The sequence below is a fragment of the Rattus rattus genome, chromosome 1 (genome assembly GCF_011064425.1).
Source record: "Rattus rattus isolate New Zealand chromosome 1, Rrattus_CSIRO_v1, whole genome shotgun sequence".
Lineage (NCBI taxonomy): Eukaryota > Metazoa > Chordata > Mammalia > Rodentia > Muridae > Rattus > Rattus rattus.
The window spans coordinates 37,980,594-38,006,748 of record NC_046154.1 but is presented as its reverse complement, the minus strand read 5'-3'; the positions used below and the strand labels follow the sequence as shown (position 1 = coordinate 38,006,748).

The following is a 26,155-nucleotide window of genomic DNA, read 5'->3' as shown; positions in this document are numbered from 1 at the left end:
TTCCCAACAAATTTTGCGCAAATGTGAGGAATGAGTGAGTCTCTCCACTTATAGCCCCTAAGATATGGTGGTGTTTTCTGTAAAACTATACTTCATCAAGACAGCCCTCTCAGTTTCATAAACGTCCCCAGTTCCAGTCACATGCACAATGTTGCTTACATACAACAAAGACACTATGTCTTAAACACTGAACATTTTATGCAATGTTTATCTAAGGCTTTACCATCCTGCTTCACAAGTCCACCCTAACACGTCCTATCACCTTGAGAAATGCTCTCTTGATGTCCTTGTTTCTCAGACTGTAGACCACAGGGTTGAGCAAGGCAGGGAAGACATTGTAAAAGATTGAGATCTGCTTGTCTCGCTCAGGAGAGTAGCTGGAGTTGGGCTTCATGTAGATGTAAGTGGCTGGAGCATAGAAAAGTGTAACCACAGTCAGGTGGGAGGCACAGGTAGAGAAAGCCTTGCAGCGGCCCTGGGTGGACTTGATCTTCAGAATTGCCATGGCAATGCGAATGTAGGAGGCCACAATGAGGGAGATTGGAGTGATAATCATAGAAACACTCAGGACCAGGTCCACCATCTCAATGAGGTGGGTATCCATGCAAGCCAGGCTCCGCACTGAAGGACCTTCACAGAAGTAGTGGTTGACCCTGTTGGGCCCACAATATGGCAGACTCATGGTGAAGAAAGTATGCACCAAAGGGGAAAGGAAACCACAGATCCAAGACCCTGCTGCCAACCGTATGCACAGGCCCCAGCTGAGGATGACAGTATAGCGCAGTGGATAGCAAATGGCCACATACCGGTCATAAGCCATCACAACAAAGAAGGTGCACTCAGTGATACCCAGGGCCGCAAATACGTACATCTGCAGACCGCAGCCAGCAAAGGAGATGGTCTTAGAGTGAGCAAGAAGATGCACCAACATCTGGGGCATGGCGGTGGTGACATAGCTCATATCCAACAGGGAGAGGGTACAGAGGAAGAAGTACATGGGCGTGTGCAGCTGTGTGTCCAGGCAGACCAGCATGATGATGAGCCCGTTGCCCAGGACTGAGCTCAGGTAGATGAGAAGGAAGACAAGGAAGAGGATGCTGTTGGTCGTGGGGTCACTGGAGAAGCCAAGCAGGATGAACTCTGAAACCCAACTTTGGTTCTGCCTTGGAATCATGCAAATCACCAAGCCTGTAAAAGAATCCCATTCAGCTGTGTGCATTCCACTGGGACACCTGATGCATGGTGGCCCAGCAAGATGGCACCTACAGAGGGAGGAAGACTGGAGCGTGGATTCTGAACACACTGCTCACTTTCTCCACTCTTCCCAAGTTAATTGACTACCCAGTCCTCAGTCTCTTCATCGAAAAAATGAAGCTGATGACACTCATTTCCCTGGATTATGTTGAATAGCTAATTGTTAATTATTGGTAACTATTAATCTATTCAACCACATAGATAGGTATCTCACATAACCTCTGGAACACCACATAGTATATGACAGGTCGTATGCTGTCTCACATCCTCAGTAGAGCTCTGGGAAGGCAAAGACAGAGGATGTCCACAGCAAGAGGGTGAGTGACTCTCGCTGAAATGATGAGCACTGGGTTCAAGTGAGAGACTCCGCCCAGTGAATAAGGTGAGAGCAATTGAGGAAGAATTTCATGTCACTCACAGAACACACACACACACACACACACACACACACACACACACACACACACACACCACAGACATATGCAAAAAAGAGAGTAAACAGACAGATGAAAATGTTAGAACAAGCCAGACACAAGCCCCACACTGCCTTATGATTCATGACATAATTTTACAGTACGGTGCTCTAGGAACCTGACAGTCCTTCCAGGAAATGCAGATGACTGCCTATTCGTGTAGTAACCTCACTTTTATTTATCCCTATCTCTCTGTGCGCACACACACAAAAGTCAATTCCCAGTATACCATAAAGTCCTGAGTATCGAGCGATCAAATTTTTAGAATCAAACCAGATAAATACCTTTGTTGTTTTGGAGGAGTTAAAAAATTACTTTAAAAAATATATGAAGACGTAGTTCAAAGGTTAAGAGAACTGACTGCTGATCTAGAGGTCCTGAGTTCAATTCCCAGCAACCACATAGAGGCTCACGATCAATTATAATGGAATCTGATGCCCTCTTCTGGTGTGTCTGAAAACAGTAACAGAGTGCTTACACACATAAAACTAAATAGGTCTTTAACAATTTGGCGGTGAGTGGATTGTAAATTGAATAAGTATAAACAGATTAATTAAATTATTAAAATTTAATATAAAAGAAAATGGAAGAATATTTACCATACAGAAAAGAATGGCAGACCCAAATGAACTAAAAAGAAGTACTGAAAAGATTTATGAAGAGAACCAGGGGAAAAAATCTGTACATACACACAAAGGCAACCTCTCCAACAGAATAATGGAAAACAAAGAGGTCTTTCTCAGAGGTGAGCATCACTCAAGCATGAACGTGTGCAGCACAGTTATAGTGTAAACCCTACCTCCACTTGCTCAGTCTCTTAGGCTCCCATCACCTCAGGACTACCAGGATGGTTACGGTGAAGTATGCACACTCGTGAGGAAAGCACAGGAGCCAATGGGAGAAGAGCCAACTCAACTGTTCCTTCCAATATGGAAGGGCGCATGTCTCCCTCAACTGAGCACAGAGTGCATTACCCAGCAATGAACTGCGTTCCCACACACATGCTTATGCACATCCATACAGTTGGTCAAGAGAAGATACATGACAGGGACTTCCAAACACTACTCAAAATGGACTGCAATGGAGCATCAGTCAAGTGCAATAACCAACACCATAAATAAAGCAGGGGTAACCTTGCACTGAAGAGCAAAGAGACATCAAGTCCTCCTCAGTGCTCACCTTCCCTCCCCACCCCCATGGCTGGGCTATCACCATCCTTCACTTTCACCCCAGGTCAGAAGCCAATCACGTAAACCTGCATGCAGGTCAGCATCCTCCCCCTTGCCCCAACCATGCTCTCCCTGCCTCTTAGCACATTCTTTTTTTTTTTTTATCTTTATTAATTTGAGTATTTATTTACATTTCGCTTATTATTTCCCTTCCCGGTTTCCGGGCCAACCCCCTCCCCCTCCCCTTCTATGTGTACTTCCCCTCCCTATCCTCCCCCCATTGCCACCCTCCCCCCAACAATCACGTTCACTGGGGGTTCAGTCTTAGCAGGACCCAGGGTTTCCCCTGCCACTGGTGCTCTTACTAGGATATTCATTGCTACCTATGAGGTCAGAGTCCAGGGTCAGTCCATGTATAGTCTTTGGGTAGTGGCTTAGTCCCTGGAAGCTCTGGTTGCTTGGCATTGTTGTTCATATGAGGTCTCGAGCCCCTTCAAGCTCTTCCAGCATTTTTAAAGGCAGAGGTAATCAACTGAAGGAGATTTTAGAAATTTTAAACATCCTGGAATTTCAGATATTGATGAAAAATCCCTCCCCCTTTCTCTCCTCTTTCAAATACAGTTCCATAGCGTGGAAGATGATCCAATAAGCTGACCATCGTTTTTTATGTTTTCCCCCACCAAGAGCCTCTGTCTTCCCGGACAGTGTCTCTTCTCAGCCTCCTGGCTCAGGCCTGAGAACTGCACTGTGGAAAGAGGACTCCTGGGTTGTAAATTCCAGGGAAACAAGCTACATGGTAACACTTTGTATTGGAGGGGGGACAAAAGCACCACCAGGTGTCTTGGTTCTACCCAGTGATCCTAGAGCTTAGAAAGTTGAAGATCAGCTTTTTTTTTTTTTTTTTTTTTTTTTTGCTGAGACAGTGTTTCCACTAGGTAACCTGGGATGTCCTGAACTCACTATATAGACCAGGTTAGACTAGTTTCTAATTCACAGAGATCCATGGGCCTCTGCATCCCAAGTGTGGAGTTAAAGGTGTGCACCATGTCCCATGACAGAGGGTCAGGATTTTGAGAACAGACTCAGCTATACACCTTGCTCAAGGACAGATGAGTCCACAGCAGACCCTGCCTCACAAAACCAGAGTAAAGCTGCCATGACTCTGTCCCCTAAGAACCATGTCAAGCTGCCTCTCTGTGATGGAGAAAAGTTCCCATCAACATTGGCCAGCACTGCTCTCTCGAGGATTGAGTTTTGAGCTCAGGATGTTGCATTTTGTTCCCAATACCTGTGAAGAATGTGGCTTGAAGCAGTAAGTTCTCCTAATGGAAGGAAGGCAGAGAGCCAGGAATGAAGGGAACACAACAGAGAGAGGAAGCAGGTAATTTGGGGAAGCTTCACAAAGATCTTGGAACACATACATGGAAGGCCTAGATACAACTGCTCTGGCTACTTCTGATCTCTAGCCCCACACATGTCTGGACCCCACCCACAAGCCCAAGACCACTGGCCATCTTACCACCCAAGGATCCAACAAGCTGTCAGTGAGTGGCCGTTTCTTGCTCTTGTGGGAAAGAAATTAGCCAGGAAGTCCGTGGGACAACACAGTGAGAGAATCCAGATTCTGGGCAGCCCTGTTTCCAGAAAATAACCAAAGTTTCTTGGAGCTTAAGGGGGCTTAAGTCTTTTGCCTTCTCCACACAGAGCAGAATAGCTCCTGACAATGTTGCCTAAAGATCCTGAGACACCAAGAGAGCTTCTGCATCTTACCCTCTTCCCAGTGGAATGAACTGCTGAGTTTTTATAACACTGCCTTCTCTTTTGGCCCCCAGGAGAGCTGGAAAAGGGCCATTTCTGTTCCCAGTGGGGAATCCTGAATGCTCTCAACAAGAGTACAACAAGGAAGAGACTCTTGGGGGACACACTACAAGGATATGACTCCATGTGAAGAAATAATGACCTCTTTGCTTTAACAGACTAAAGAATAGGAGCAGTCAGAACATAGACTGTGAATCGGTCAATACCTGAACATAGACCATGAGTCAGTCAAGACCTAAAATCCATTTACTGCCCAGACCCTGAGCCCTGAATTCCAATGAGACCACATTTGAGTCAGGTCTCTATCCCCTCCTGAACTATGCAGCTAATATCTGAGATCTACTACCACAGGGGGATATAACACCCCACCATGATTCGTGGTCAGTGGAGGTCAGCAGGGTCTACTGTGAGACCAAAGCAGGAACAGACCTTGAAGGTTCAGGTTTTTGTTTGAAGATGGTTAAGAATAACTTCCTGTTTGTCCTGTGCTCATTAAGGTTTCTGTTTGTAGTTAAGAAACAACCTCCAATTTGATAGGTGTCAAGTCCTTGAAGGTTAAGGCTCTATTTAATAATTAAGAATAAGTTCTTGTTTCTTAGATCCGATATACACTGAAAACATGTTTCCAACCTACACCAAACTTGGGATTCCATTCACATGATACATATCCTTACCTTGTTCTTTTCTTTCACTGGATTTTTCTCATAATGTGTAACGGCCAACTCGACCCTGTGAACACCATACCCCTCCTATAAATGGGTCTTCAAGACCCCAGCAGGTAATGCTTTCTAAAATCCTGATTTAGGGACAAGGGGTCAGAATGACCAGTGCACCCTAAAATAAAGCTTGCTTCAATAGTATTGTGGACTCAGTCTTTCTCCTAGAAAGGTTTAACAGTACCCTTAGCACATTCTGCCTTTAAGAATGTGCTAAGAGGCAGGGAGAACATGGTCCGGGGAAGGGGGAGGATGCTGACCTGAATGCAGGTTTAAGTGATTAGCTTCTGACCTAGGGTGAAAGTGAAGAAGGAGTGAGGAAAGTCACCCAGAGAACCATGCCTCTTAGGTGCATAGTAAGACGTGGGTTTCCTGATACATCAGGTTCTCAAGCAACTTTTGTCCTGCCTTAGCTGTTGCTTCTGTAAATTGCCAACAGTAACCTCTTCCTGTCTGGGGTCGTGTGTGACTGTGAATTAAGTGTGATTACACTGAGCACCTGGTGTAAGAGCTGGCTAACTCTCCATAACCATGAATGGCCGTCCCTGCCTTCTCACTGTGCCTTGGCTTCCTAAATATTGCAGAGTTGAAGATTGGACTGAAATATCTTATGGGTCTCTTTTCCTTGTGAGTCACCAGCCACCAGACCACAAAGGTGAAGGTAGCAGAAGTGGCTAGCAGGGCTTAGTGTGACTGAAAGAACTTCTGGGAGTCAGCTTCAGAGAGACAGCTCATTTTATTGTGCCAAGGGAATGGCGTATAATGGTTCTTAGGTTTGTTGGAGGTAAGGGCATAACACAGGGTACATAATCATCTTTATCATATAGGCAGGAGGAAAGAGCAGTATTTGCAGGAAGCTTTGTATAGGGTCATCTTCCAAATAAGGCCAGACATCTGTGCTGAGAGACGTTCTTCAATTATAATTAGGCAGAGAAGAGGAAGCTCTACTAAGAAAGGGCATCCTCCATTTTACATGGAGCTCAGAGAGCTATTCAGACAGGATGAACTGTGTGAACTTAACAGCAGGGCCCTCAAACAAGGCCTTGCCTAACCCTCCATAGGCCACCAGAGCCATTGAAATGAGCCCTGAAGGAGAAAGGAACTCTACAGGAAGACCAACAGAGTCAACTAACCTGGACCCTTGGCGCTCTCAGAGACTGAACCACCAACCAAAGAGCATACACAGGCTGGACCTAGGCCTCTCTACACACATGTAGCAGATGTGCTGCTTGGTCTTCATGTGGGTCTGGAACAACTGGAGCAGGGGCTATTCCAAAAGCTGTTGCCTGTATGTGGGACATGTTCTTCTAGCTGGGCTGCCTTGTCTGGCCTCAGTGAGAGAGGAAGCACCTAGCCTCACAGAGACTTGAAGTGCCAGGGTGGATATAACCAAGGGGCCCCCACTGCTCAGAAGAAAAGGGGAAAGGGAATAAAGAAAGGATTGTGGGAGGGGATGACTAGAAGGGGGCAGTGAGCAGGGTGTAAAGTGAATACAATTAATTAATTAATTAATTAGAATTTAAAAAATGAAATACCATGAGCTGATCCTGAAACATGGTCAATATTAAAAGTTAATTAAATCTAAATTAAAGGTATTATACTGAGATCAAAGACAGTGTGGCTAAGGATACAGCTCAGATATATAACACCTGACTAGATAGTGTACTTAAAGCCTAGAATTTGATTCACAGCATTGGGAAAAATACTAAAAAAAAAAATACTAAAAGCAACGAATGTTTAAGTCTCTTTAAATCCTGATGATGATCTGACCACATTTTACCATAGTCTGTGTTCTGAAGGCTACTATCTTAGTTTGGGTTTGATTGCTGTGAGCAGACATCATGACCAAGGCAATTCTTATAAAAGAACATTTAGTTGGGACTGGTTTACAGGTTCAGAGGTTCAGTCCACTATCATCAAGGAGGAAACAGGGCAGCATCCAGGCAGACGTGGGGCTGAAGGAAGTTAGAGTTCCATCTCTTATTCCAAAGGCAGATAGGAGAAGATTGGCTTCCAGACAGCTAAGACAAAGATCTCAAAGCCCTCGCCCACAGTGACACAGTTCCTCCAACAAGGTCACACCTACTCTAACAAAGTCACAGCTCCAAATAGTGCCGCTCCCTGGGCCAAGCATAGTCAAACCACCACAGCTACCCCGTATACTGGATTCATTTAGTGAAATAGTGTATAATGATGTGTAAGCTCAGTGTCTGGTGACATGTGTTGCTACCATGACATTGGCACTGATGAGTGTATTTATAGCACAAACAATCCAAATCAGAAGTGCCTCAGCCCCCACCATGGCCTCTGCAATGTCATTGCTCGGCATCAGGTCCATAGCGCAGACCTAACTCTTCTTACTCGTGTTGTTGACTCACTTTTTAGCTCTGAAGAAACAGTCTAGTCCAGATAAACATCTGCCTCCCCTTTGATAGATGGGATAAAGGGAGTTCAGAGACACGCAACAGCCTGTCTGAGGACAGACTCATACTGAATGTAGGCCACCCTATCTCTTTAGTGATAGAAACACTGATCATGACCCTTCCTGCCTATTTCATAGATAAATGAACGCTGACTCTGGAGATGGGAGGGGTTTAGCAAAGGTCATGCAGCTAGTCAATGGGAGAGCCAACACAAGAACACAACCTGTCTCTTTGGTGGAGGTGGAATCTGCCATGCCTATCACATGCTGAATCATGTTTAATGTCAGAACTGCACCTTAACTCTAGCCAAGATCTCTCCTGATGCTGACAGCTGTTCCTGCCCCGGGTGATCAAGGGACTATCCCAGAGGCCAGCAAGAGGGAGAAGGCAAACTCTGGAGTTTCATTTTGACCCAGGTGGGCTCATAGGACTCAAAGGAGAATATGGTAAGAGCTGAAGAGGGGGGTAGCTAGCAGTCTTCCCAGTCCTAACAAGCCAGGGACTCCTTAATTGGCCCCCAGATGACAATGCCTCATTGAGGGACCATGTGGGAATTGACTTATTTGGTAAGACGGAGTACTTCAGGAAGTTTTCTGGGTGGCTGCCTGGAGAAGAAACCCTGGAGAAGAATAGCAGGAGGTTGTACTGTTCCTAAACACTGAAAGCATTAACATGGTCCCTTGGGACAGCACACTGAAAGTCACAGCTTACAAAGCATTTTCATCATGTTTGCTCACCAGGTCCTCATCACGGTAGGCCTGTGAAGGAAATGTTAGGGTCCCTACTTCATAGATGTGAAGGTTGATGACAGACAATGAGCCTTTGTTGTGGCCAAGCCTGAGAGAGTCAGTGATGCTGGTGTGGGCATTTTGCTGTTCTCTGGCTCAGAATGGGCCTTTAAGATCAACATCTCCAACTCCCCCTTCTTCATTCATAAAGAAAAAATCTCATGAATCCCCCCAAAAAGTAATTCTCAAGAATGTGGGCACATGTTCCACTATGTTAATAGTGACCTTATTTGTGATAGCCAGAAGCTGGAAACAATCCAGATGTCCCAGGACAGAAGAATGGATACAGAAAATGTGGTTCATTTACACAATGGAGTACTACTCAGCTATTAAGAACGAGGACATCCTGAGTTTTGCAGGCAAATGGATGGAACTAGAAAATATCATCCTGAGTGAGGTAACTCAGACCCAAAAGGATATGCACAGTATGTACTTACTAATAAGTGGATATTAGCCAAAAAAAAAAAAGTACAGAATACCCAGGATACAGTCCACAGAACTCAAAAAAGGTCAGCAAGCTGAAGGGCCTAAGTGAGGATGCCTCAGTTCTACCTGGGAGGGAGAAGAAAGCAATCACAATGAAGGAGGGAGGGGGGACAGGGGAAATAAAGAGGATGGGGTGGGAGGATAGGGGAACATGATCTGGTATTGGGGGGGGGGGACTGAAGCCCTGAGGGCCAACAGAAAGAATAGAAACAGGCAACTTTGGGAGGAAGGAGGTTGGGAAGACCCTCTGGAATGTACCAGAGACCTGGGAAGTGAGAGACTCTCAGGACTCAAAGGGGAGACCCTAGATGAAAGGCCCTATAGTGGGGAGAGGGAACTTTCTGAATCCACCTCTAGCAGAAAGACAGGCTATCAAGTGAGGGATGAGGTTGCTATCCCACAGCCAAAGCTCTGACCCATAATTCTTCCTGTCTGAAAGAAATGCAGGGATGGAAATGGAAAAGAGCCTGAGGAAAAGAAGGTCCAGTGACAGGCCCAAAGTGGGTTCCAGCTCAAGAGAGGGCCCTAAGACCTGACACCATTACTGAGGCTATGGGACATTCACAAAAAGGGACCTACCATGACTGCTCTCCAAAAGACACAACAAGCAGCCGAACGAGTCAGATGCAGATATGTTCACCCAACCAATGAACAGAAGCTGCTGACCCCTCTGGTTGAATTAGGGAAAAGCTGGAGGAAGCTAAGGAGGAGGGCAACCCTGTAGGAGGACCAGCAGTCTCAACTAACCTGGACCCCTGAGATCTTTTAGACAACGGATCACCAACCAGCTGATATGAGGCCTCCAACACACATACAGCAAAGGACTCCCAGGTCTGGGTTCAATCAGAAAAGATGCACCTCATCCTCAAAAGATTGGAGGGCCCAGGAAGTTTAGAGGTCTGGTGGGATGAGTGGAATGGGGACATCCTTGTCCAGATGGGACGGGGATAGTCCGGGGAAAGTGGGGGTAGGAGATGTGGACCCCTTGGGGGATGGACCAGGAGGGAATAAAATCTGGAATGTATAAATAAATAAATAAATAAATAAATAAATAAATAAATAAATAATAAGAAGGTGGGTTAGTGTGGGAACCTGGGACCTTCATGTATGCTGTCCCAGGTGTGGGCACTGCCCATAACTCTGGGCTTCCTCTTCTGCTTTGTTCTCTGGGAATTTGAAGGAGTATCTCTCCTTCCATCCAGTGATATTAGCCTATCCCAGACTAGCCTTGTATGTTACCACTTTCATAAGACCTGAGGTTTGGATCTCAAAACTACCTTCTTCTATAAACCGAGAGATTGACACACAGCTCTGGCAAGCTAAGAGGATCCTGGTCAACATGCTAAAAGTAACAACAGTGTCAACAAACACAACACCAGGATGATGCTCAAGATCACGGTAAGAACGATCTCTAAGAATGTCTCTTACTTGTCCAAGTGTTAACTTGAAATAAATCACCTCACAGCCAGAGCATCCCTGTGAAATGTAGACACCCTGGACGGCCAGGGCAACTGGACGGTAGAGTTAGTAACACACCAGTGTCTACACGTTCTTTGCATTCTGGGATGTTACAATGGGCATGGGAGGCTAAACGTTTAACAAAGCCATTCTCTGTAAGAACAGAAGTAGAGCGGGCCTGACTCTAAGCGAGTTGGAAGCCCATGCTGCTGAGCCCATGCATAGCGTCCATCCCTGACACCTGAGCTCTGGTACTCATCGTTTCTCTGAGTACATTATTAGTTATGGTCCCCGTTGCTGTGACAAAATACCTGACAAAGGCCACTTGGGGAAGAGTTGGTTTAGACTGAGAGTCTGAGGGCATACTCAGTTGTGTCAGGGAAGTCACGGCAGGAGAGAAAGATTCAGGCATAGGTGGATACCCTTGCTCAGACCACTCTCTCCTTTCACACTTTCTAGGAGCCCTGTCCCTGGAAAGGTGACACCCACACTCGATGTGGAACACCCTTTATACTGGCTGGTTTTGTGTGTCAACTTGACACAAGCTGAAGTTATCACAGAGAAAGGAGCCTCGTTTGAAGAAATGCCTCTATGAGACCCAGCTGTAAGGCATTTTCTCAACTAGTGATAAAGGGGGAGGACCCAGCCCATTGTGAGGGGTGCCATCCCTGGGCTGGTAGTCCAGTTCTATAAGAGAGCAAGCTGAGCAGGCCAGGGGAAGCAAGCCAGTACGAAACATCCCTCCATGGCCTCTGCACCAGCTCCTGCTTCCTGACCTGCTTGAGTTCTGGTTCTGACTTCCTTTGGTGGCAAACAGCAATGTGGAAGTGTGAGCTGGATAAACCCTTTCCTCCCCAACTTGCTCCTTGGTCATGATGTTTGTGCAGGAATAGAAACCCTGACTAAGACATCCCTCATCAGTTAAACCTTTCTGGAAACATACCCAGAGGTGTGGTCCGTGGTGATTCTAAGTCCTGTCAAGTTGACAGTGAAGATTAACCATTACAAACAGTGAGGGGATGGATGGCCAGGGAAAGGCTGACAGGGGTCTTCAGAGAATGCATCCCATCCACTTAGTTCTTCACACCCTTCCTGTTCAGGATGCCTTTGATGCAGATGAACATGAGACAGACATCTTAACATGCTTTCCCATTTCTATGGGAAGGCTACCCATGGATCTCTCCACACTCACTCTCCCCAATCTTACAATTATAGTCCATGGATGTTCATTGACTATGTAACCAACCCATGGGCCACAATGACCTCCTCAATTATAGACACTTACCTGGAAGACACTTCTTCTGTTAAATCAAAGGAACAACGAAGTGTTCTGCACAGTGTTCTGTCCCCTGGAAGGGATTCTCCTTACCACTGCCTTCAAGCACATCCCAGAAAGAGGACACAGTGGTCCACTGTCCAGGTTTAGGTAAGGCAGGCAGGTCACACAGAACCATGTTAACCAGCATGACTTTGCTCCTCCTGCTCTTCCTCGATCCAGCAGAGGGAACTGTCCATGGGGACTCGGGCTCAGGCTTTGGAAGGGATGTATCAAGAGTAGACCACTTGGGGCCTTTCCTCATGTAACCCACTTGTGCCTTCATGGAGTGCTAGAGATACCAGTGTGTGCGTGCTAACATTTGATGGCGTACTCCTGCTGGGCATGCCAGCTCTGTGACCCAGCACATCAGATAACACCTAGCTCGATCTGAACATTGAGATCACATAGTAATTTGGAGGCTTGCAGTCCCCATATCAGAAGACATCTATTGTTAAAGATGCCAACAAATCCCGAACTGATTTGATGTGCCTCTGTCACAGTCCTAGTTCCCCACCTTACTGAAATTGCCATATGGATCCAAAGTCCAAGGGAACGTGCAAGGGACTCAGAAGAGGCCAAACAGTCTTGAAGGAGAACAAAGTGGGAGGACCTCTGCCTCCCAATTTCAAACCTACCACAAAGCTTTGGAACTCGGGAGGTTAAAGTACTGATTATAAAGATTAAGGTGTGAATTAGAAGGGGAGAATTAACAGCTCAGATACAAGCTAATCTGTTTCCATCATGGGCACGCAGATCATTCGATAAGGAAAAGATAGTGTTTTCAAACGTGGTCTTGAGACAAATGGCTGTCCACAAAGAGAATGAAACTGGACACTGGTCTTCTACCATCGTTAGCAAGGCAGGTGCTTTTCTACGGCCTCACTACAGTCTTTCCTGTCAGGGCCTCTGACTTGTTTCTACATTCTTAAAATATACTATAATTAAGTTTTCTGTCTTTGTGGGATGAAGAGTTAATAGAGATGTTCTGTTGCTGTACTGGCTGGTTTTGTGTGTCAACTTGACACAAGCTGAAGTTATCACAGAGAAAGGAGACTTCCTTGAGGATGATCAAGAGTGGGAGGACCCAGCCCATTGTGAGTGATGCCATCCCTGGGCTGGTAGTCTTGGGTTCTATAAGTAAATAAGCTGATCAAACCAAAGGAAGCATATCGGTAAGTCACGTCTCTCCATGGCCTCTGTATCACCTCCTGCTTCCTGACCTACTTGAGTTCTGGTCCTGACTTCCTTTGGTGGCAAAAAGCAATGTGAAAGTGTAAGCTGAATAAATCCTTTCCTCCCCAACTTGCTCCTTGGTCATGATGTTTGTGCAGGACTAGAAACCCTGACTAAGACAGTTGCAGTGTTTTGTTTTAAAAGAATAGAATGTGGCTTATATTATACAACTTGAAATGTAGCCCTTGAATTCCAGGAGAATTCAAAGTTGTATCCAAAGGCCTTGTGTATCCTTTTTTTTCTGTTTGTGTTAATGAGAAAAGAATCCCATATGTAATCCAGACCATCCTCAGTTCAGGATACTCCCACCTCAGACCCCCATCACAAGCACACCACTAGCTTCTCTAGTCACTTCTAGCCTTTGCCACGTCACGTCTTCTATGTTCTTTTGTATACCTATACTCATGTGTTCTAAAATCATATGTTTTTAACTTATAGATATCATTTAATATTCATTTTTATGTCTTGCAATTAAAAATTATAAGTAATTCTTTGTGGCAATAAATGTTTTTTAATGTTTCTTTGAAATAGTCAACACATATCAGCAAAAAAAAGAAGTAAGCCAAACCTGCCAATATCAGAATGAAAAGTGGGACAATACCACAATCTTGTAGTCCTTTAAAAGATGAATTAAATGCTACAAAATGCTTTATGTAGTATGTCAGGATAGTTGATCACACTGTGAACCCTGGGACTGTGTTACTTACTGGAAAAACCTGGCTCAGCCCTAGCATACACCTTTAATGCAAGAGCTTTCTGCTTGAGTACTGCAAACAGGATTAAACAAAGTCAACCATAAATCAAGAGGCAGAGCAAGCAACCACTTGATAGGGAATTAACATAAGATTATTTTTAAAAAAGAGAGAGAGAGAGAGTAAGAGGGAGTCAGGAGGATGGATAGAGAGACACACAGGAAGTAGAAGGAAGGGACATTCAGTTCGAAATTATTTTAGAGACAGATGAGAGAAGGACATTCTTTCTGGCTGGGACATCAGCTGAGGAGAAGGTCAGCTGGGTGCTTCATCGGCCTCTCTAAGCTAGCAAGCTATCACCCGGCATCTGGCTCCTGAGTCTTCATTGGTAAAATTCAACAATTGAGATTTTTGGGGTTTTGTTTTCTTTTTCTTTCTTTTTTTTTTTTTTTAATGGTATAGAGCCCCGAGAGATGGCTCAGTGGTTAAGAGCACTAGCTGTTCTTCCAAAGGACCCAGGTTCAATTCTCAGCACCCACACGACAGCTCACAACTGTCTGTAACTCCAGCTGCAGCGGATCCTACACGCTCACACAGACATACATGCAGGCAAATGACCAAATGCACATAAAATAAAAATGAATAAAGTTTTTTTTCAAAAAGCTTTGTGCTGGTAAGTTGGGCAGTGTAAATGAAAGAGACAGGTGTCCTCACAAAACACAAATTACCAAAACCGACTCAAGGAGAAGACAAGTCGAAAGGGCCCAGTGACATACTCAAAATAAGTCTACAAACTTAAGCTTTACTAAAAAGAAAACCCATTGGTAGCTTAATGAATATTTAAAGAAAAATGTTTAAAGTAAAAATGTTTAAAGAAAAATGTCTTCTAGTGTTTAAAGAAAAAAAACTGGGGTTAGGGATTTAGCTCAGTGGTAGAGCACTTGCCTAGCAAGTACAAGGCCCTGGATTTGGTCCTCAGCTCCTGAAGAAAAAAAGAAAAAGAAAGAAAAGAAAAAGGAAAAAACCTGTTCATTAAACTACACTTTCTAAAGAATAGGAAAAAAATTGAAACCATTCTATGTGACAAAATAAAATTGATATCAGAGAATGATAAAAATATTACAAAAAATAAAGCATAACAATTGTGCATATAAGCATTGTTAGGAAACTACAAAACAATTTTTTTTAGAAAATTGAACGTGGAGCTGCAGAGATGGTTCAGTGATAAAGAGCACTGGCTGCCATTCCAAAGGACCTGGGTTCAATTCCCAGCAACCACATGGCGGCTCACAGCCTCCTGTAACTCCATTACAGGGCATCTGCTCCTCTCTTGATGTGGGAATGGTTGTCTCTCATCAAAGAGAGATGATAGCAAATGTCAAAATGAACAACGGAACATTGGCAGCTAATTCTCTAACGATGAAATTGAACATAAAAATCCCTTTCCACAGGAGTTCTCACTCAATAAAATAAAGTAATAGAAAGAAATGAAAAGCTAAATATTAGAAGACAAGGAATAAAACTATCATCTATAGATTTCATGATGGAATAGATGAAGAAATAAAAACTGAAATGAATAAGCTAGTTTTCTTTTCTTTTTTAATTGGATTTTTTTATTTACATTTTGAATCTTATCTCCTTTCCTGATTTCCCATCCATAAACCCCCTATCCCATCCACCCTTCCCCTTCTTTTTTTTTTTCCATCTTTATTAACTTGAGTATTTCTTATTTACATTTCGATTGTTATTCTCCTTCCCTGTTTCCGGGCCAACATCCCCCTAGCCCCTCCCACTCCCCTTCTCTATGGGTGTTCCCCTGCCATTCCTCCCCCATTACCACCCTCCCCCGCAACAATCACGTTCACTGGGGGTTCAGTCTTGGCAGGACCAAGGGCTTCCCCTTCCACTGGTGCTCTTATTAGGCTATTCATTGCTACCTATGAGGTTGGAGCCCAGGGTCAGTCCATGTATAGTCTTAGTCCTGGAAGCTCTGGTTGGTTGGCATTGTTGTTCTTGGGGTCTCAAGCCCCTTCAAGCTCTTTCAGTCCTTTCTAAGATTCCTTCAACGGGGGTCCCATTCTCAGTTCAGTGGTTTGCTGCTGGCATTCACCTATGTATTTGCTGTATTCTGGCTGTGTCTCTCAGGAGAGATCTACATCCGGTTCCTGTCAGCCTGCACTTCTTTGCTTCACCCATCTTTATCTAATTGGGTGGCTGTATATGTATGGGCCACATGTGGGGCAGGCTCTGAATGGGTGCTCCTTCTGCCTCTGTTCTAAACTTTGCCTCCCTATTCCCTGCCAAGGGTATTCTTGTTCCCCTTTTAAAGAAGGAGTGAAGCATTCACATTTTGGTCATCCCTCTTGAGTTTCATGTGTTCTGTGCATCTAGGGCAATTCAAGCATTTGGGCTAATAGTCACTTATCGATGAGTGCATACCATGTGTGTTTTTCTGTGATTGGGTTACCTCACTCAGGATGATATTTTCCAGTTGCCTCCATTTGCCTATGAATTTCATAAAAAGTCATTGTTTTTGATAGCTGAGTAATATTCCATTGTGTAGATGTACCACATTTTCTGTATCCATTCCTCTGTTGAAGGGCATCTGTTCTTTCCAGCTTCTGGCTATTATAAATAAGGCTATGAACATATAGTGAAGCATGTGTCTTGTTATATGTTGGGCATCTTTTTGGGTATATGCCCAAGAGGTATAGCTGTCCTCAGGTAGTTCAATGTCCAATTTTCTGAGGAACCTTCAGACTGATTTCCAGAATGGTTGTACCAGTCTGCGATCCCACCAACAATGGACACCCTTCCCCTTCTTGAATGAGGGTGTTCCCCTACCCAACCACCCACCCCTTCCCGCTTCCCCGCTGACACTGGAGTTAGAGATCGTTATAAGCTGTCACGTAGTTACTATGAGTTGAACCTGGAAAACCAGTCAGTGCTCTTAACTGCTAAGTCATCTCTCCAGCCCCAAGTGAAGTTTTTTTTCCTTTTTTCCTTTTTTTAAATTTTATTGATTCTTTGTGAATTTCACGTCCTAATTTCACTCACCTCCCCATCCCTTCATATCTGTCCTCCACTCTTGCAACCTCTCCCATGAGAAAATATAAATAAATAAATAAATAAATAAATAAATAAAACAAAATCCCCTCCCCCACCAAAATCCCTCAGTGTGGAAGCTGTAGTGTGTCACAGGTGTCTGCCATTGTAGACAGTTTTGTCCACACATCTTTACTTGCAAATGCCCCCCATTGTAATAAGCCATTTGTCTGGTTCAAAGTCTCTGGCTTCTGCCGCACTGTCAGCACTAGATCCTCACCAGAACTTCTCTTAGGTATCGTGTTGTTGCCTGGTGTCCTGAAGATTCTACAGCTTTGGATCTTTAGGACGGGCCCCCTTCACACAGTTCAGCAGCTCACATATGGGGTAGATATTGGGGTAGGCCAACCCAAAGCTCTGGACCTGGATAGTAGCTGGGTTAGCCAACCGCATCCACACCCACGTCATGAGGCTGAGCTCCTCGGCACTGCCCTGGCTAGCTGACCCAATGCCACAGCCAGCAAGGGGCAGAGGCAGCTCTCCTGCTCTTATGCCCTCGAGGCTGGCTCACTTGCACCTTCACCACCAAGGTCAGCGCTACTGCACTGCCCAGGTGAGATCCAGGGCCCGCAGGTGAAGATTTTAAACCAGACACACACAAAAGCACTTACCACCGGGAGAAAATTCACAAAGCAGAGCGTATTAATGAGTGGCACTCAAAAGATTGATATTGACTTTAAATATCTCCTACGAGTCAATAAGAAAGCAAACTCTATAATAGAATGATAAGAAGCAGGTAAAATCTTAATAATAGAGGTCAGTCCTCAGAATGCACAGCGGAAAGACAGAACCAAATCCCAAATGCTGTCCTCGGTCTTCCATGTATGTACAGTATCCAGATCCAAACTCATATAACACATACTGCACCCATGTGTGCATATGCAGAGAGAGAGAGAGAGAGAGAGAGAGAGAGAGAGAGAGAGAATTAATAAATAAAATTAATTTTTTTATTTTTAAAAAAGTACATTTTTGTCCCAGATTGCACACTTTAATAGAACTGGGAGATGAATTGACATGGTCCAGCCTCAGAGCCTGGCTCTCAGTCACGACCTTCTCCTGTAAGAGGCGGGGAATGCACTGCGTGTCTTGTTGAGCTCATTGACTGCGGTCTCTCATCGGGCATTGTGAAGCCACGGCCTGTGCAGAAGCGGAAGTAAGCACAAGACTGGGCCAAACCTTCCTAAGCGAGACGTGTGGAATGGTAGGTACATCTCATCGTAAGATGTCCTCCATCTAGTCTCTACCTGAATGTGCCAGGCCATGGAGCTGGGTTGAAAAGGCAGGAAAAGATCACTGGGAATTGAGTTGGGAAATTATGGCCAATCTGGTGACATACTGGAATTCTCAGTTAACAATTATGTGAGGAAGAAAGAAGGAAGAAAGGAGAGAGGACTGACTGACATTGTGTTTGGCTGGGAAGGAAGAGCAGGCAGTGAGGGAATGGGATATAGGGGGTTAGGATGTACACAGAGGGAAACTGATGGAATGGTCTGGTTACCTCTGAGCACCAGCCCCAGATACCTGGATTGCCAACAGCCCAACAGTGAGAAGCTACCTCATACCTAGTGGGTCCACAGGACTATTACTGCGGGCTCTTAACTAGAAAGGGTCTGGTCAGGAAGCCCCATAGGCAGCTGAATCCAGAGAGTTGAGATTCCAAGAAGCTCCTTTTCCAGTACAGCCCCAAGGTTTCTGAGAGTTTGAGAACTGAGCCCTGACTTCCTCCATGGAGCAAGCCAGCATTGCCCCTGAAGGTGTTGCCCAAAGAACCCTGGGAAGCAGACAAGGGTGGGCTCAGCCATCTCAGTCTTCTCCAGCAGGACAAGCTGTTGAAGTTCCACAACCCTGCCTCTGCCTGCCCCATGCTAAAATGGAGTTCTCCAAATCTGATCAACAGGAACACTAAAAAAAAAAGAGGTCTCTGGGAACAGAAAATAAGAAACCAAGCCACAGAAGGAGAGGCAGTGACCTGTTTCTTTTTCCAGGCTGCTTGAGAGACAAGAGCAGCCAAGGACAGAGAAGATGGGACCTGAACACTGTGATGACTTATATCTTTATTCTGATCTCTCTTTCAGTGCCTAAACCTCTGAGCCCTAAACCTGTCAGTTTGTCCATATTTGAGTCAAACTTTTAAGCAAATCAAAGTCCTCCATTCTCCACCATAAAATCCCTATGCAAGCTACCCAGTCTCTCCGGTGATAACTTCAAGTCTGACATCTTTATGCCAAGTCTTGAATCAGGTTCTGGCAAGAAACATCTAGAGGTCATCAGTGCCACCCCCATGATGGGACCTCCCAGGAGCTCATATCTTATAGGTGTAGAGACAGAATCTGGATCCAGATCTGAAAAGTTCTGTTGCATGTTTTCACGGTTATTCCAACTCAGTTGTTCCCTTTTGAATGTGGGTGGTAACCTCCACCCTTCTGAGGTTGCTGGGAGAATTAAATGCGACAGAGTAAAGCCCTCTGGCGCAGGTGCATGCCAACATTCTACAGCTCTGGATAACCATCCCGGAACTGTCTGATCTGTTTTCCAACCATCCCAGACCTCTCTGTTTAACTATTCCAACTATTTAAAAGGACATCGAACTATGAGGTCCTTTCTAGTCAGACCACCAGAGTAGCTGATAACAGTTTAAGAATTATAAAACAATATTTTAATAAACTGTACTAAAAACAAAGACCATACAGCCAGAAATGTGGCTCAGAGGCAAAGCACTCAGCTACTGTACTTGAACCCTAGCATCAATCCCTAGAACTCACAACAAACAAAAGGAAATAAAGAATGCAAAAATAAGACCTCAAAGACCCCAGCATTCAGGAAGCAGAGAGGCAGGAGGATCTTTATTAGTTCAAAGTCAGCCTGGTCTATAAAGTGAGTTCCAGGCCAGTCAAGGATACATAGTGAGACCCTGCGACTCCTCCCCAAAGAAGAGTTAATTAATTAGCGAATTAATTAAAAACTCAGTGACACTAAACATTGAAAACTCTTTCTATGCCAATGATTTGAATACATTTTACTCAATTTGTATCTGTGAGCTGACAGTTACAAATTGTTAGCTGGCCAATTGTTAGTGCCAATGACCAGCTTTAGCATTCACATGGTGGGTAAACTGAGGCAGGCAGCCTTTGGTACCTAGAGCTACTGACAGGGATGGATCCAGACACCTACAGGGGCTGCTGCCAATGACAACCGGCGATTAGAAGTTACTCAGCAGATTTTTCTCTGAGAGAACAAAGCTTAATTTACCGAGGCTGGCACTCCCTGTGGCCAGCAGAAAACCTATGAACTCTTTTAACTCTTTGGGGCCGGCGAGAAAGAGAAGAGAGAAAATACACACACACACACACACACACACACACACACACACACACACACACACTGAATGGATGAAACAAAAGGCAGAGTTCAATAACTTCATACATACAAATACATACATACATGCACACATACATACAGACAGACCTACAGACGTATACACATTCACATAAATTCACACATACATACATATATACATACATATACATACACGCACACACATACTCTGAGTGGATGAAACAAAAAGCAGAGTCCAATAACTACATACATGCAAATACATACATACATGCATACATACATACATGCATACAGACCTATAGACAGACATAGACACATTCACACATAGAATGGTTAGAGCAAAGCTCCAGCAAACAGGCTCCAAGCATTTCATACATACACATACATACATGCACATATACACACAATTGGTGGATGGAGCAAGCTCCAACATGTACCCAGACGAGCTTTACTTCACACATACATACACACATACATACATACATACATACATACATACATACATACACACACATAGTTGTTGGATGGAAGGAACAATGTTCCCACTTCATTCTTTCTTCCATAGCTTATATATCCCAACAATATCTTTCAAGCAGTATAAAATTACAATTTAATTACATTTTAGTTTTCTTTTACTAAATGATTATTAAAAGAAAAACTGTATTCCCCAACACTTTTACAAGAAAGTGTAGTACAGGTAAAGAAAACAAATTATTCCCCAAAAACCCAGAAACAGTCATAACTAAGCAACTTGTGACAGATTAACAAAGTATAAGCAGGCAAGGTCGCTTTCTCAGCCAGTTTCTCTTATTACCAGGCAGCAGTTTGGGTTAAAAGAAAGCAGTAATTATTTTATTATTTATCTTTAAAGGTAATCTTGCAAGAATGTTAAGAGAATCATAAATCTCAATGTTTACATAGAAATCAGTCATATCTATCTTAAATCCTCAGCCTGCATATCTACTCAGCAGCAATTCTTATTAAATCCTATCAGATGCTGAGGCCAAAATGGGTCTAAGAAATCCTCACCAGTCCAGCCTCAGGCAGAGTCCCATCAGCCAGTGCTGCCATTGTTCTTGTTCCCTGACCATAAAAGGTTCCTAGCTTAACTCATAAGAGCGTGCCTTTCTGAACTTCAAATTGTTTCCTAAGATTTTCTACATCAGAGCCAGTAATAACATCTCAACCTGGCTCCATTAACAATTTTATTTTTCCAAATGTTTTCTAAGGGTGGTGGTCATTGTTGACGATCTAAGTCTCTAAGTTCTTCTCTAGGGTGGTGATTGAATCATTAATGTGCTCCAGCCATTAAGCATTAGTACTGTGAAGCCAGAGATACTGCCAGTGAGAGACTGGAAGCCCCTTGGAGTTTTCATATGATTTTTTAGATTAAGAGGGTTGTGAGGGCAGGAAGCAAAGCAGAACTTCATAATAGTATTAAGTCCTGAGGACATGTGGTCCCTGGGCCATGACAAACCGAGGCCATGCCACACTGAGGTTCACCCGTGAGACTTTAGTAACCAGTGGACCACATTCCATGAGTTCTAACGTTATTTGTTAGACTACTGGATTTGTTTGGTAATGAGTCAAAACAGAAACACATTCAGTGATAGAAAACTACTACCTTGACATCGCCCATGAGAAATGTATTTGTACTACAGAATTTGGAAACAACTTAAGTTCAAAGAAAGAAAGGAAAGGAGAGAGAGGGAGGAAGGGGGAAGGAGGAATGGAGGTAGAGGGAGGAAAAGAAAGTGAGAGGGAGGGAGCCCAGATTCCTTTCCAGAACCAAGCTAACTCTTCTTATGTCTCTGCCTCTCGCTTCGGCATTTTGTGTTGGGACAGTCTCACTATGTATCACACAACTCACTATATAGAGCAGACTAGGCTCGAACTCATAGAGATCGGCCTACCTCTGCTTCACTTCAGCTCTTAAAAGACAGTCCGATCCAGAATGGGATTCCTCTCTCCTTAGAGGAGAGAACTGAGACTCAGAGAGATGGCATCACTTGTCTAAGGCCAGAGAAAAAATGGAGTGGCAGCCTCCTTGACTTTTAAATATCAGAAGTACTTAAGGGTCAAGAGTCGTCTCGCCTGCCTTTTTTTCAGACAGATGGATCCAGAAGATAGGAGGGATCTGACAAAGATCATGTAACTTCACAATAGAAAAGTCAACACCTAAAACACCACTTGCCTCCTGCGTAAAGAGTGAGTCACCAAGTACATAGTGTGCTTCATTATTTAAGTCCATGGTAATGGCTGTGCATGAACTCTGATCAAAACATCTCTGGCTGCCGAGAACTGGCCCCACTCCACCATGGACATGGAGCTGCCAGCCCAGAGGTCAGCAAGAGGAATCAGGAAAAGTCTAGAGTTTTTTTCCTCAATAAGATGAGCCCACAGACTTCAGGGAGGTGTTGAGCTTCGAGAAAGGCAAAGCTTGTTACAATCATAACAACCAAGGACTCCTTGGTTGGCCCAAGCTGATGGGGCATCATTGGGGACCACTGGGTCAGCAAATGACTTCAAGGTCAGTGCATGCCTACTCCTGAAAACCGAAGGTCCCCTCCAAAAAGAAGGAAGGAAGGAAGGAAGAAGGGAGAAAGGAAGGGAGGAAGGAGGAAGGAAGGGAGGGAGGGAGGGAGGGAGGGAGGGAGGGAGGGAGGAGCAAACAACATCATAACCAGGTGAGTCCAGGTGATGTCCATGGACACCTTGCCTCTCATCTCCCGCATCCATACCCCTAGGTATCCTTGACAGTTTGCTCTCTACGAGGCTGTCTATCTGCCCAGCAACAATTATCCAGTTATGAGGATCTCAGCCTGTATGCCCTCAACATCTTGAGTTCTGGATTTCTACAGACCCAAGGCTATGTGTCTTGTATAAACCAACAAAGGACATAGAGCTCTACTAAGCTGATAGAAGCACAATCTCAATGACATGAATGACAGAAATATCAACCAGAGTTTATACCATAATAATGGCGGTGATGCAGCTGAGGAATGCCGAATGGCTGAGAAACACCTAAAGAAATGTTCAACATCTTTAGTCATCAGGGAAATGCAAATCAAAAACAACCCTGAGATTTCACCTCACACCAGTGAGAATGGCTAAGATCAAAAACTCAGGTGACAGCAAATGCTGGCAGGATGGAGAAAGAGGAACACCTCCATTGTTGGGATTGCAGACTGGTACAACCATTCTGGAAATCAGTCTGGAGGTTCCTCAGAAAATTGGACATTAAACTGCCTGAGGATCCAGCTATACCTCTCTTGGGCATATACCCAAAAGATGCCCCAACATATAAAAAGACATGTGCTCCACTATGTTCATAGCAGCCTTATTTATAATAGCCAGAAGCTGGAAAGAACCCAGATGCCCTTCAACAGAGGAATGGATACAGAAAATGTGGTACATCTACACAATGGAATATTACTCAGCTATCAAAAACAACGAGTTTATGAAATTTGTAGGCAAATGGTTGAACTGGAAAATATCATCCTGAGTGAGCTAACCTAATCACAGAAAGACATACATGGTATGCACTCATTGATAAGTGGCTATTAGCCCAAATGCCTGAATTACCCTAGATGCCTAGAACAAATGAAACTCAAGACGGATGATCAAAATGTGAATGCTTCACTCCTTCTTTAAAAGGGGAACAAGAATACCCTTGGCAGGGAAGAGAGAGGCAAAGATTAAAACAGAGACTGAAGGAACATCCATTCAGAGCCTGCCCCACATGTGGCCCATATATATACAGCCACCCAATTAGACAAGATGGATGAAGCAAAGAAGTGCAGAAGTGTAGATCGCTCCTGAGAGACACAGCCAGAATACAGCAAATACAGAGGCGAATGTCAGCAGCAAACCTGAACTGAGAATAGGACCCCCGTTGAAGGAATCAGAGAAAGAACTGGAAGAGCTTGAAGGGGCTCGAGACCCTATATGTACAACAATGCCAAGCCACCAGAGCTTCCAGGAACTAAGCCACTACCTAAAGACTATACATGGACTGACCCTGGACTCTGACCTCATAGGTAGCAATGAATATCCTAGTAAGAGCACCAGTGGAAGGGGAAGCCCTGGGTCCTGCTAATACTGAACCCCCAGTGAACTAGACTGTTTGGGAGAGGGCAGCAATGGGGTGAGGTTTTGGGGGTGAACACCCATAAGGAATTGTAGTGTGGATGAGGATGTTTGCCCGGAAACCGTGAAAGTAAATAACACTCTAAATGTATATAAGAAATATTCAAGTTAATAAAAAAAAAAAGAAACATATCAAGAAAAAAAAAATAATGGCGGTGATGATGGCAGATCTCTCATAGCATGTTTCCTCCTGGGGGCCTGGTGTTAAGTACCTACTTGTTATAACTCATTTAATATCTGGATCATAGCTATGAAATACAGTGTAGGTAAACTGACTTACAGCAATCATCAAGCACGTGGCAATGTTGCGTTTAATGATTACCTCTTTCTGTAAAGAGTAAAGATTTAAAAAGCTAAACCCAGGCTATCGTCTGTACTGCTAAGCCTCATCAAAGCTCCATCTCTGGCATCTCAGCAGCTTGGTTTGTGACCCCATTGAGTGATGTCAAGGGAAAGAGGATGATCAACATCCACAAAGAATACCATCCTGTCCACTTAGTTGACCAATCTTTTTTTTCCTATTTAGACCCTTTTGTGAGCATTCATATAAGACACTTTTTTTTTACATTTTCCAGAACAAGGATAGTTACCTATTCTCACAAATTATGTAAGAGTTTCATCCAAGTCCCAGCCAACCCATGGCCACAATACACCAGTCAATATAGATGTTTACATTTAAGCCATTTATTCTTCCTAAACCAAAGGAACAAACAAATGCCCTGCTCCATCTCCTGTCCCCTGGAGAGTTTCTCTTCACCATTTTCCTGAGGCATGTTCCAGAAAGAGACACCGTGTTCTAGCTATCAGCTTGTAAGTAGGGCAGGCACACCACAGAGCTGTCTGTAACCAGCATGCATTTGTTCCCATTCTGGTCAATCATAGAGCGCTCACCAGGGAGACCAGGATTCAGGCTATGGAGGGGAAAGCAGCAGACTGATTAGGCCCCTTTCTCATACAATCTGCTCTTGATTTCAGAGACTCCCAGTGTCCATCCTGAATGCGCACTGACATTTAACGGTGTGTGTCTGGTGTATGGGCCAGCTTTGTGACCCGAAAAGCCAAATCCCACTAAGTCATTCATGAAGCACATTCGGATCATGCAGTTAACTCGTGAGTTTTAAAGTTCACACATCAGAAGACTTTAAATTGTTCTTAAAGGTTTATTTTTTTAATGATGTGCATACAGGGGACAGTATGTGCATTTGATTGCTGGAGTTACAAGCAGCTGAGAGCCGCCCAACATGGGTGGTTCAAACTGAACTTGGCAAGTGGTTCATTCTCTTCTTGATGGTTAACCATCTCTCCATATTGATTTCATATTGTTAAAATGTCAAATATATTAGCAGATTCAATGCACTTCTGTTAGAACCCTAGCTACTGCTTTCTAAAAAATAGTCAAGGAGGGGTTGGGGATTTAGCTCAGTGGTAGAGCGCTTGCCTAGCAAGCGCAAGACCCTGGGTTCAGTCCCCAGCTCTGAAAAAAAAAGGGGGGGCTGAAGAGATGGCTCAGTGGTTAAGAGCACTGACTACTCTTCCAGAGGTCCTGAGTTCAATTCCCAGCAACCACATGGTGGCTCACAACCATCTGTAAAGAGATCCGATGCCCTCTTCTGGTGTATCTGAAGACAGATATAGTGTACTTATATATAATAAATGAAAAAAATCTTTAAAAAAAAGAATAGTCAAGGAACTCAGAATGAGCCCAACAACCTTGAAAGATAAGAATACAGTTAGATG

At 44.2% G+C, this 26,155-nt stretch overlaps 1 protein-coding gene across 1 annotated transcript; it reads right to left on the bottom strand.

Annotated features, from left to right (window-relative positions):
* Positions 1–232: 232 nt before the first annotated feature.
* On the bottom strand, positions 233–1,174 carry LOC116909174 (olfactory receptor 2D2-like). The gene has a single exon (XM_032913034.1). The coding sequence runs from the start codon at positions 1,172–1,174 to the stop codon at positions 233–235; it is 942 nt and encodes a 313-aa protein (XP_032768925.1).
* Positions 1,175–26,155: the final 24,981 nt, after the last annotated feature.

What these genes read in the sequence shown, in the direction of transcription:
- LOC116909174 (XM_032913034.1), bottom strand. Translation starts at nt 1,174, where the DNA reads ATGATTCCAAGGCAGAACCAAAGTTGGGTTTCAGAGTTCATCCTGCTT.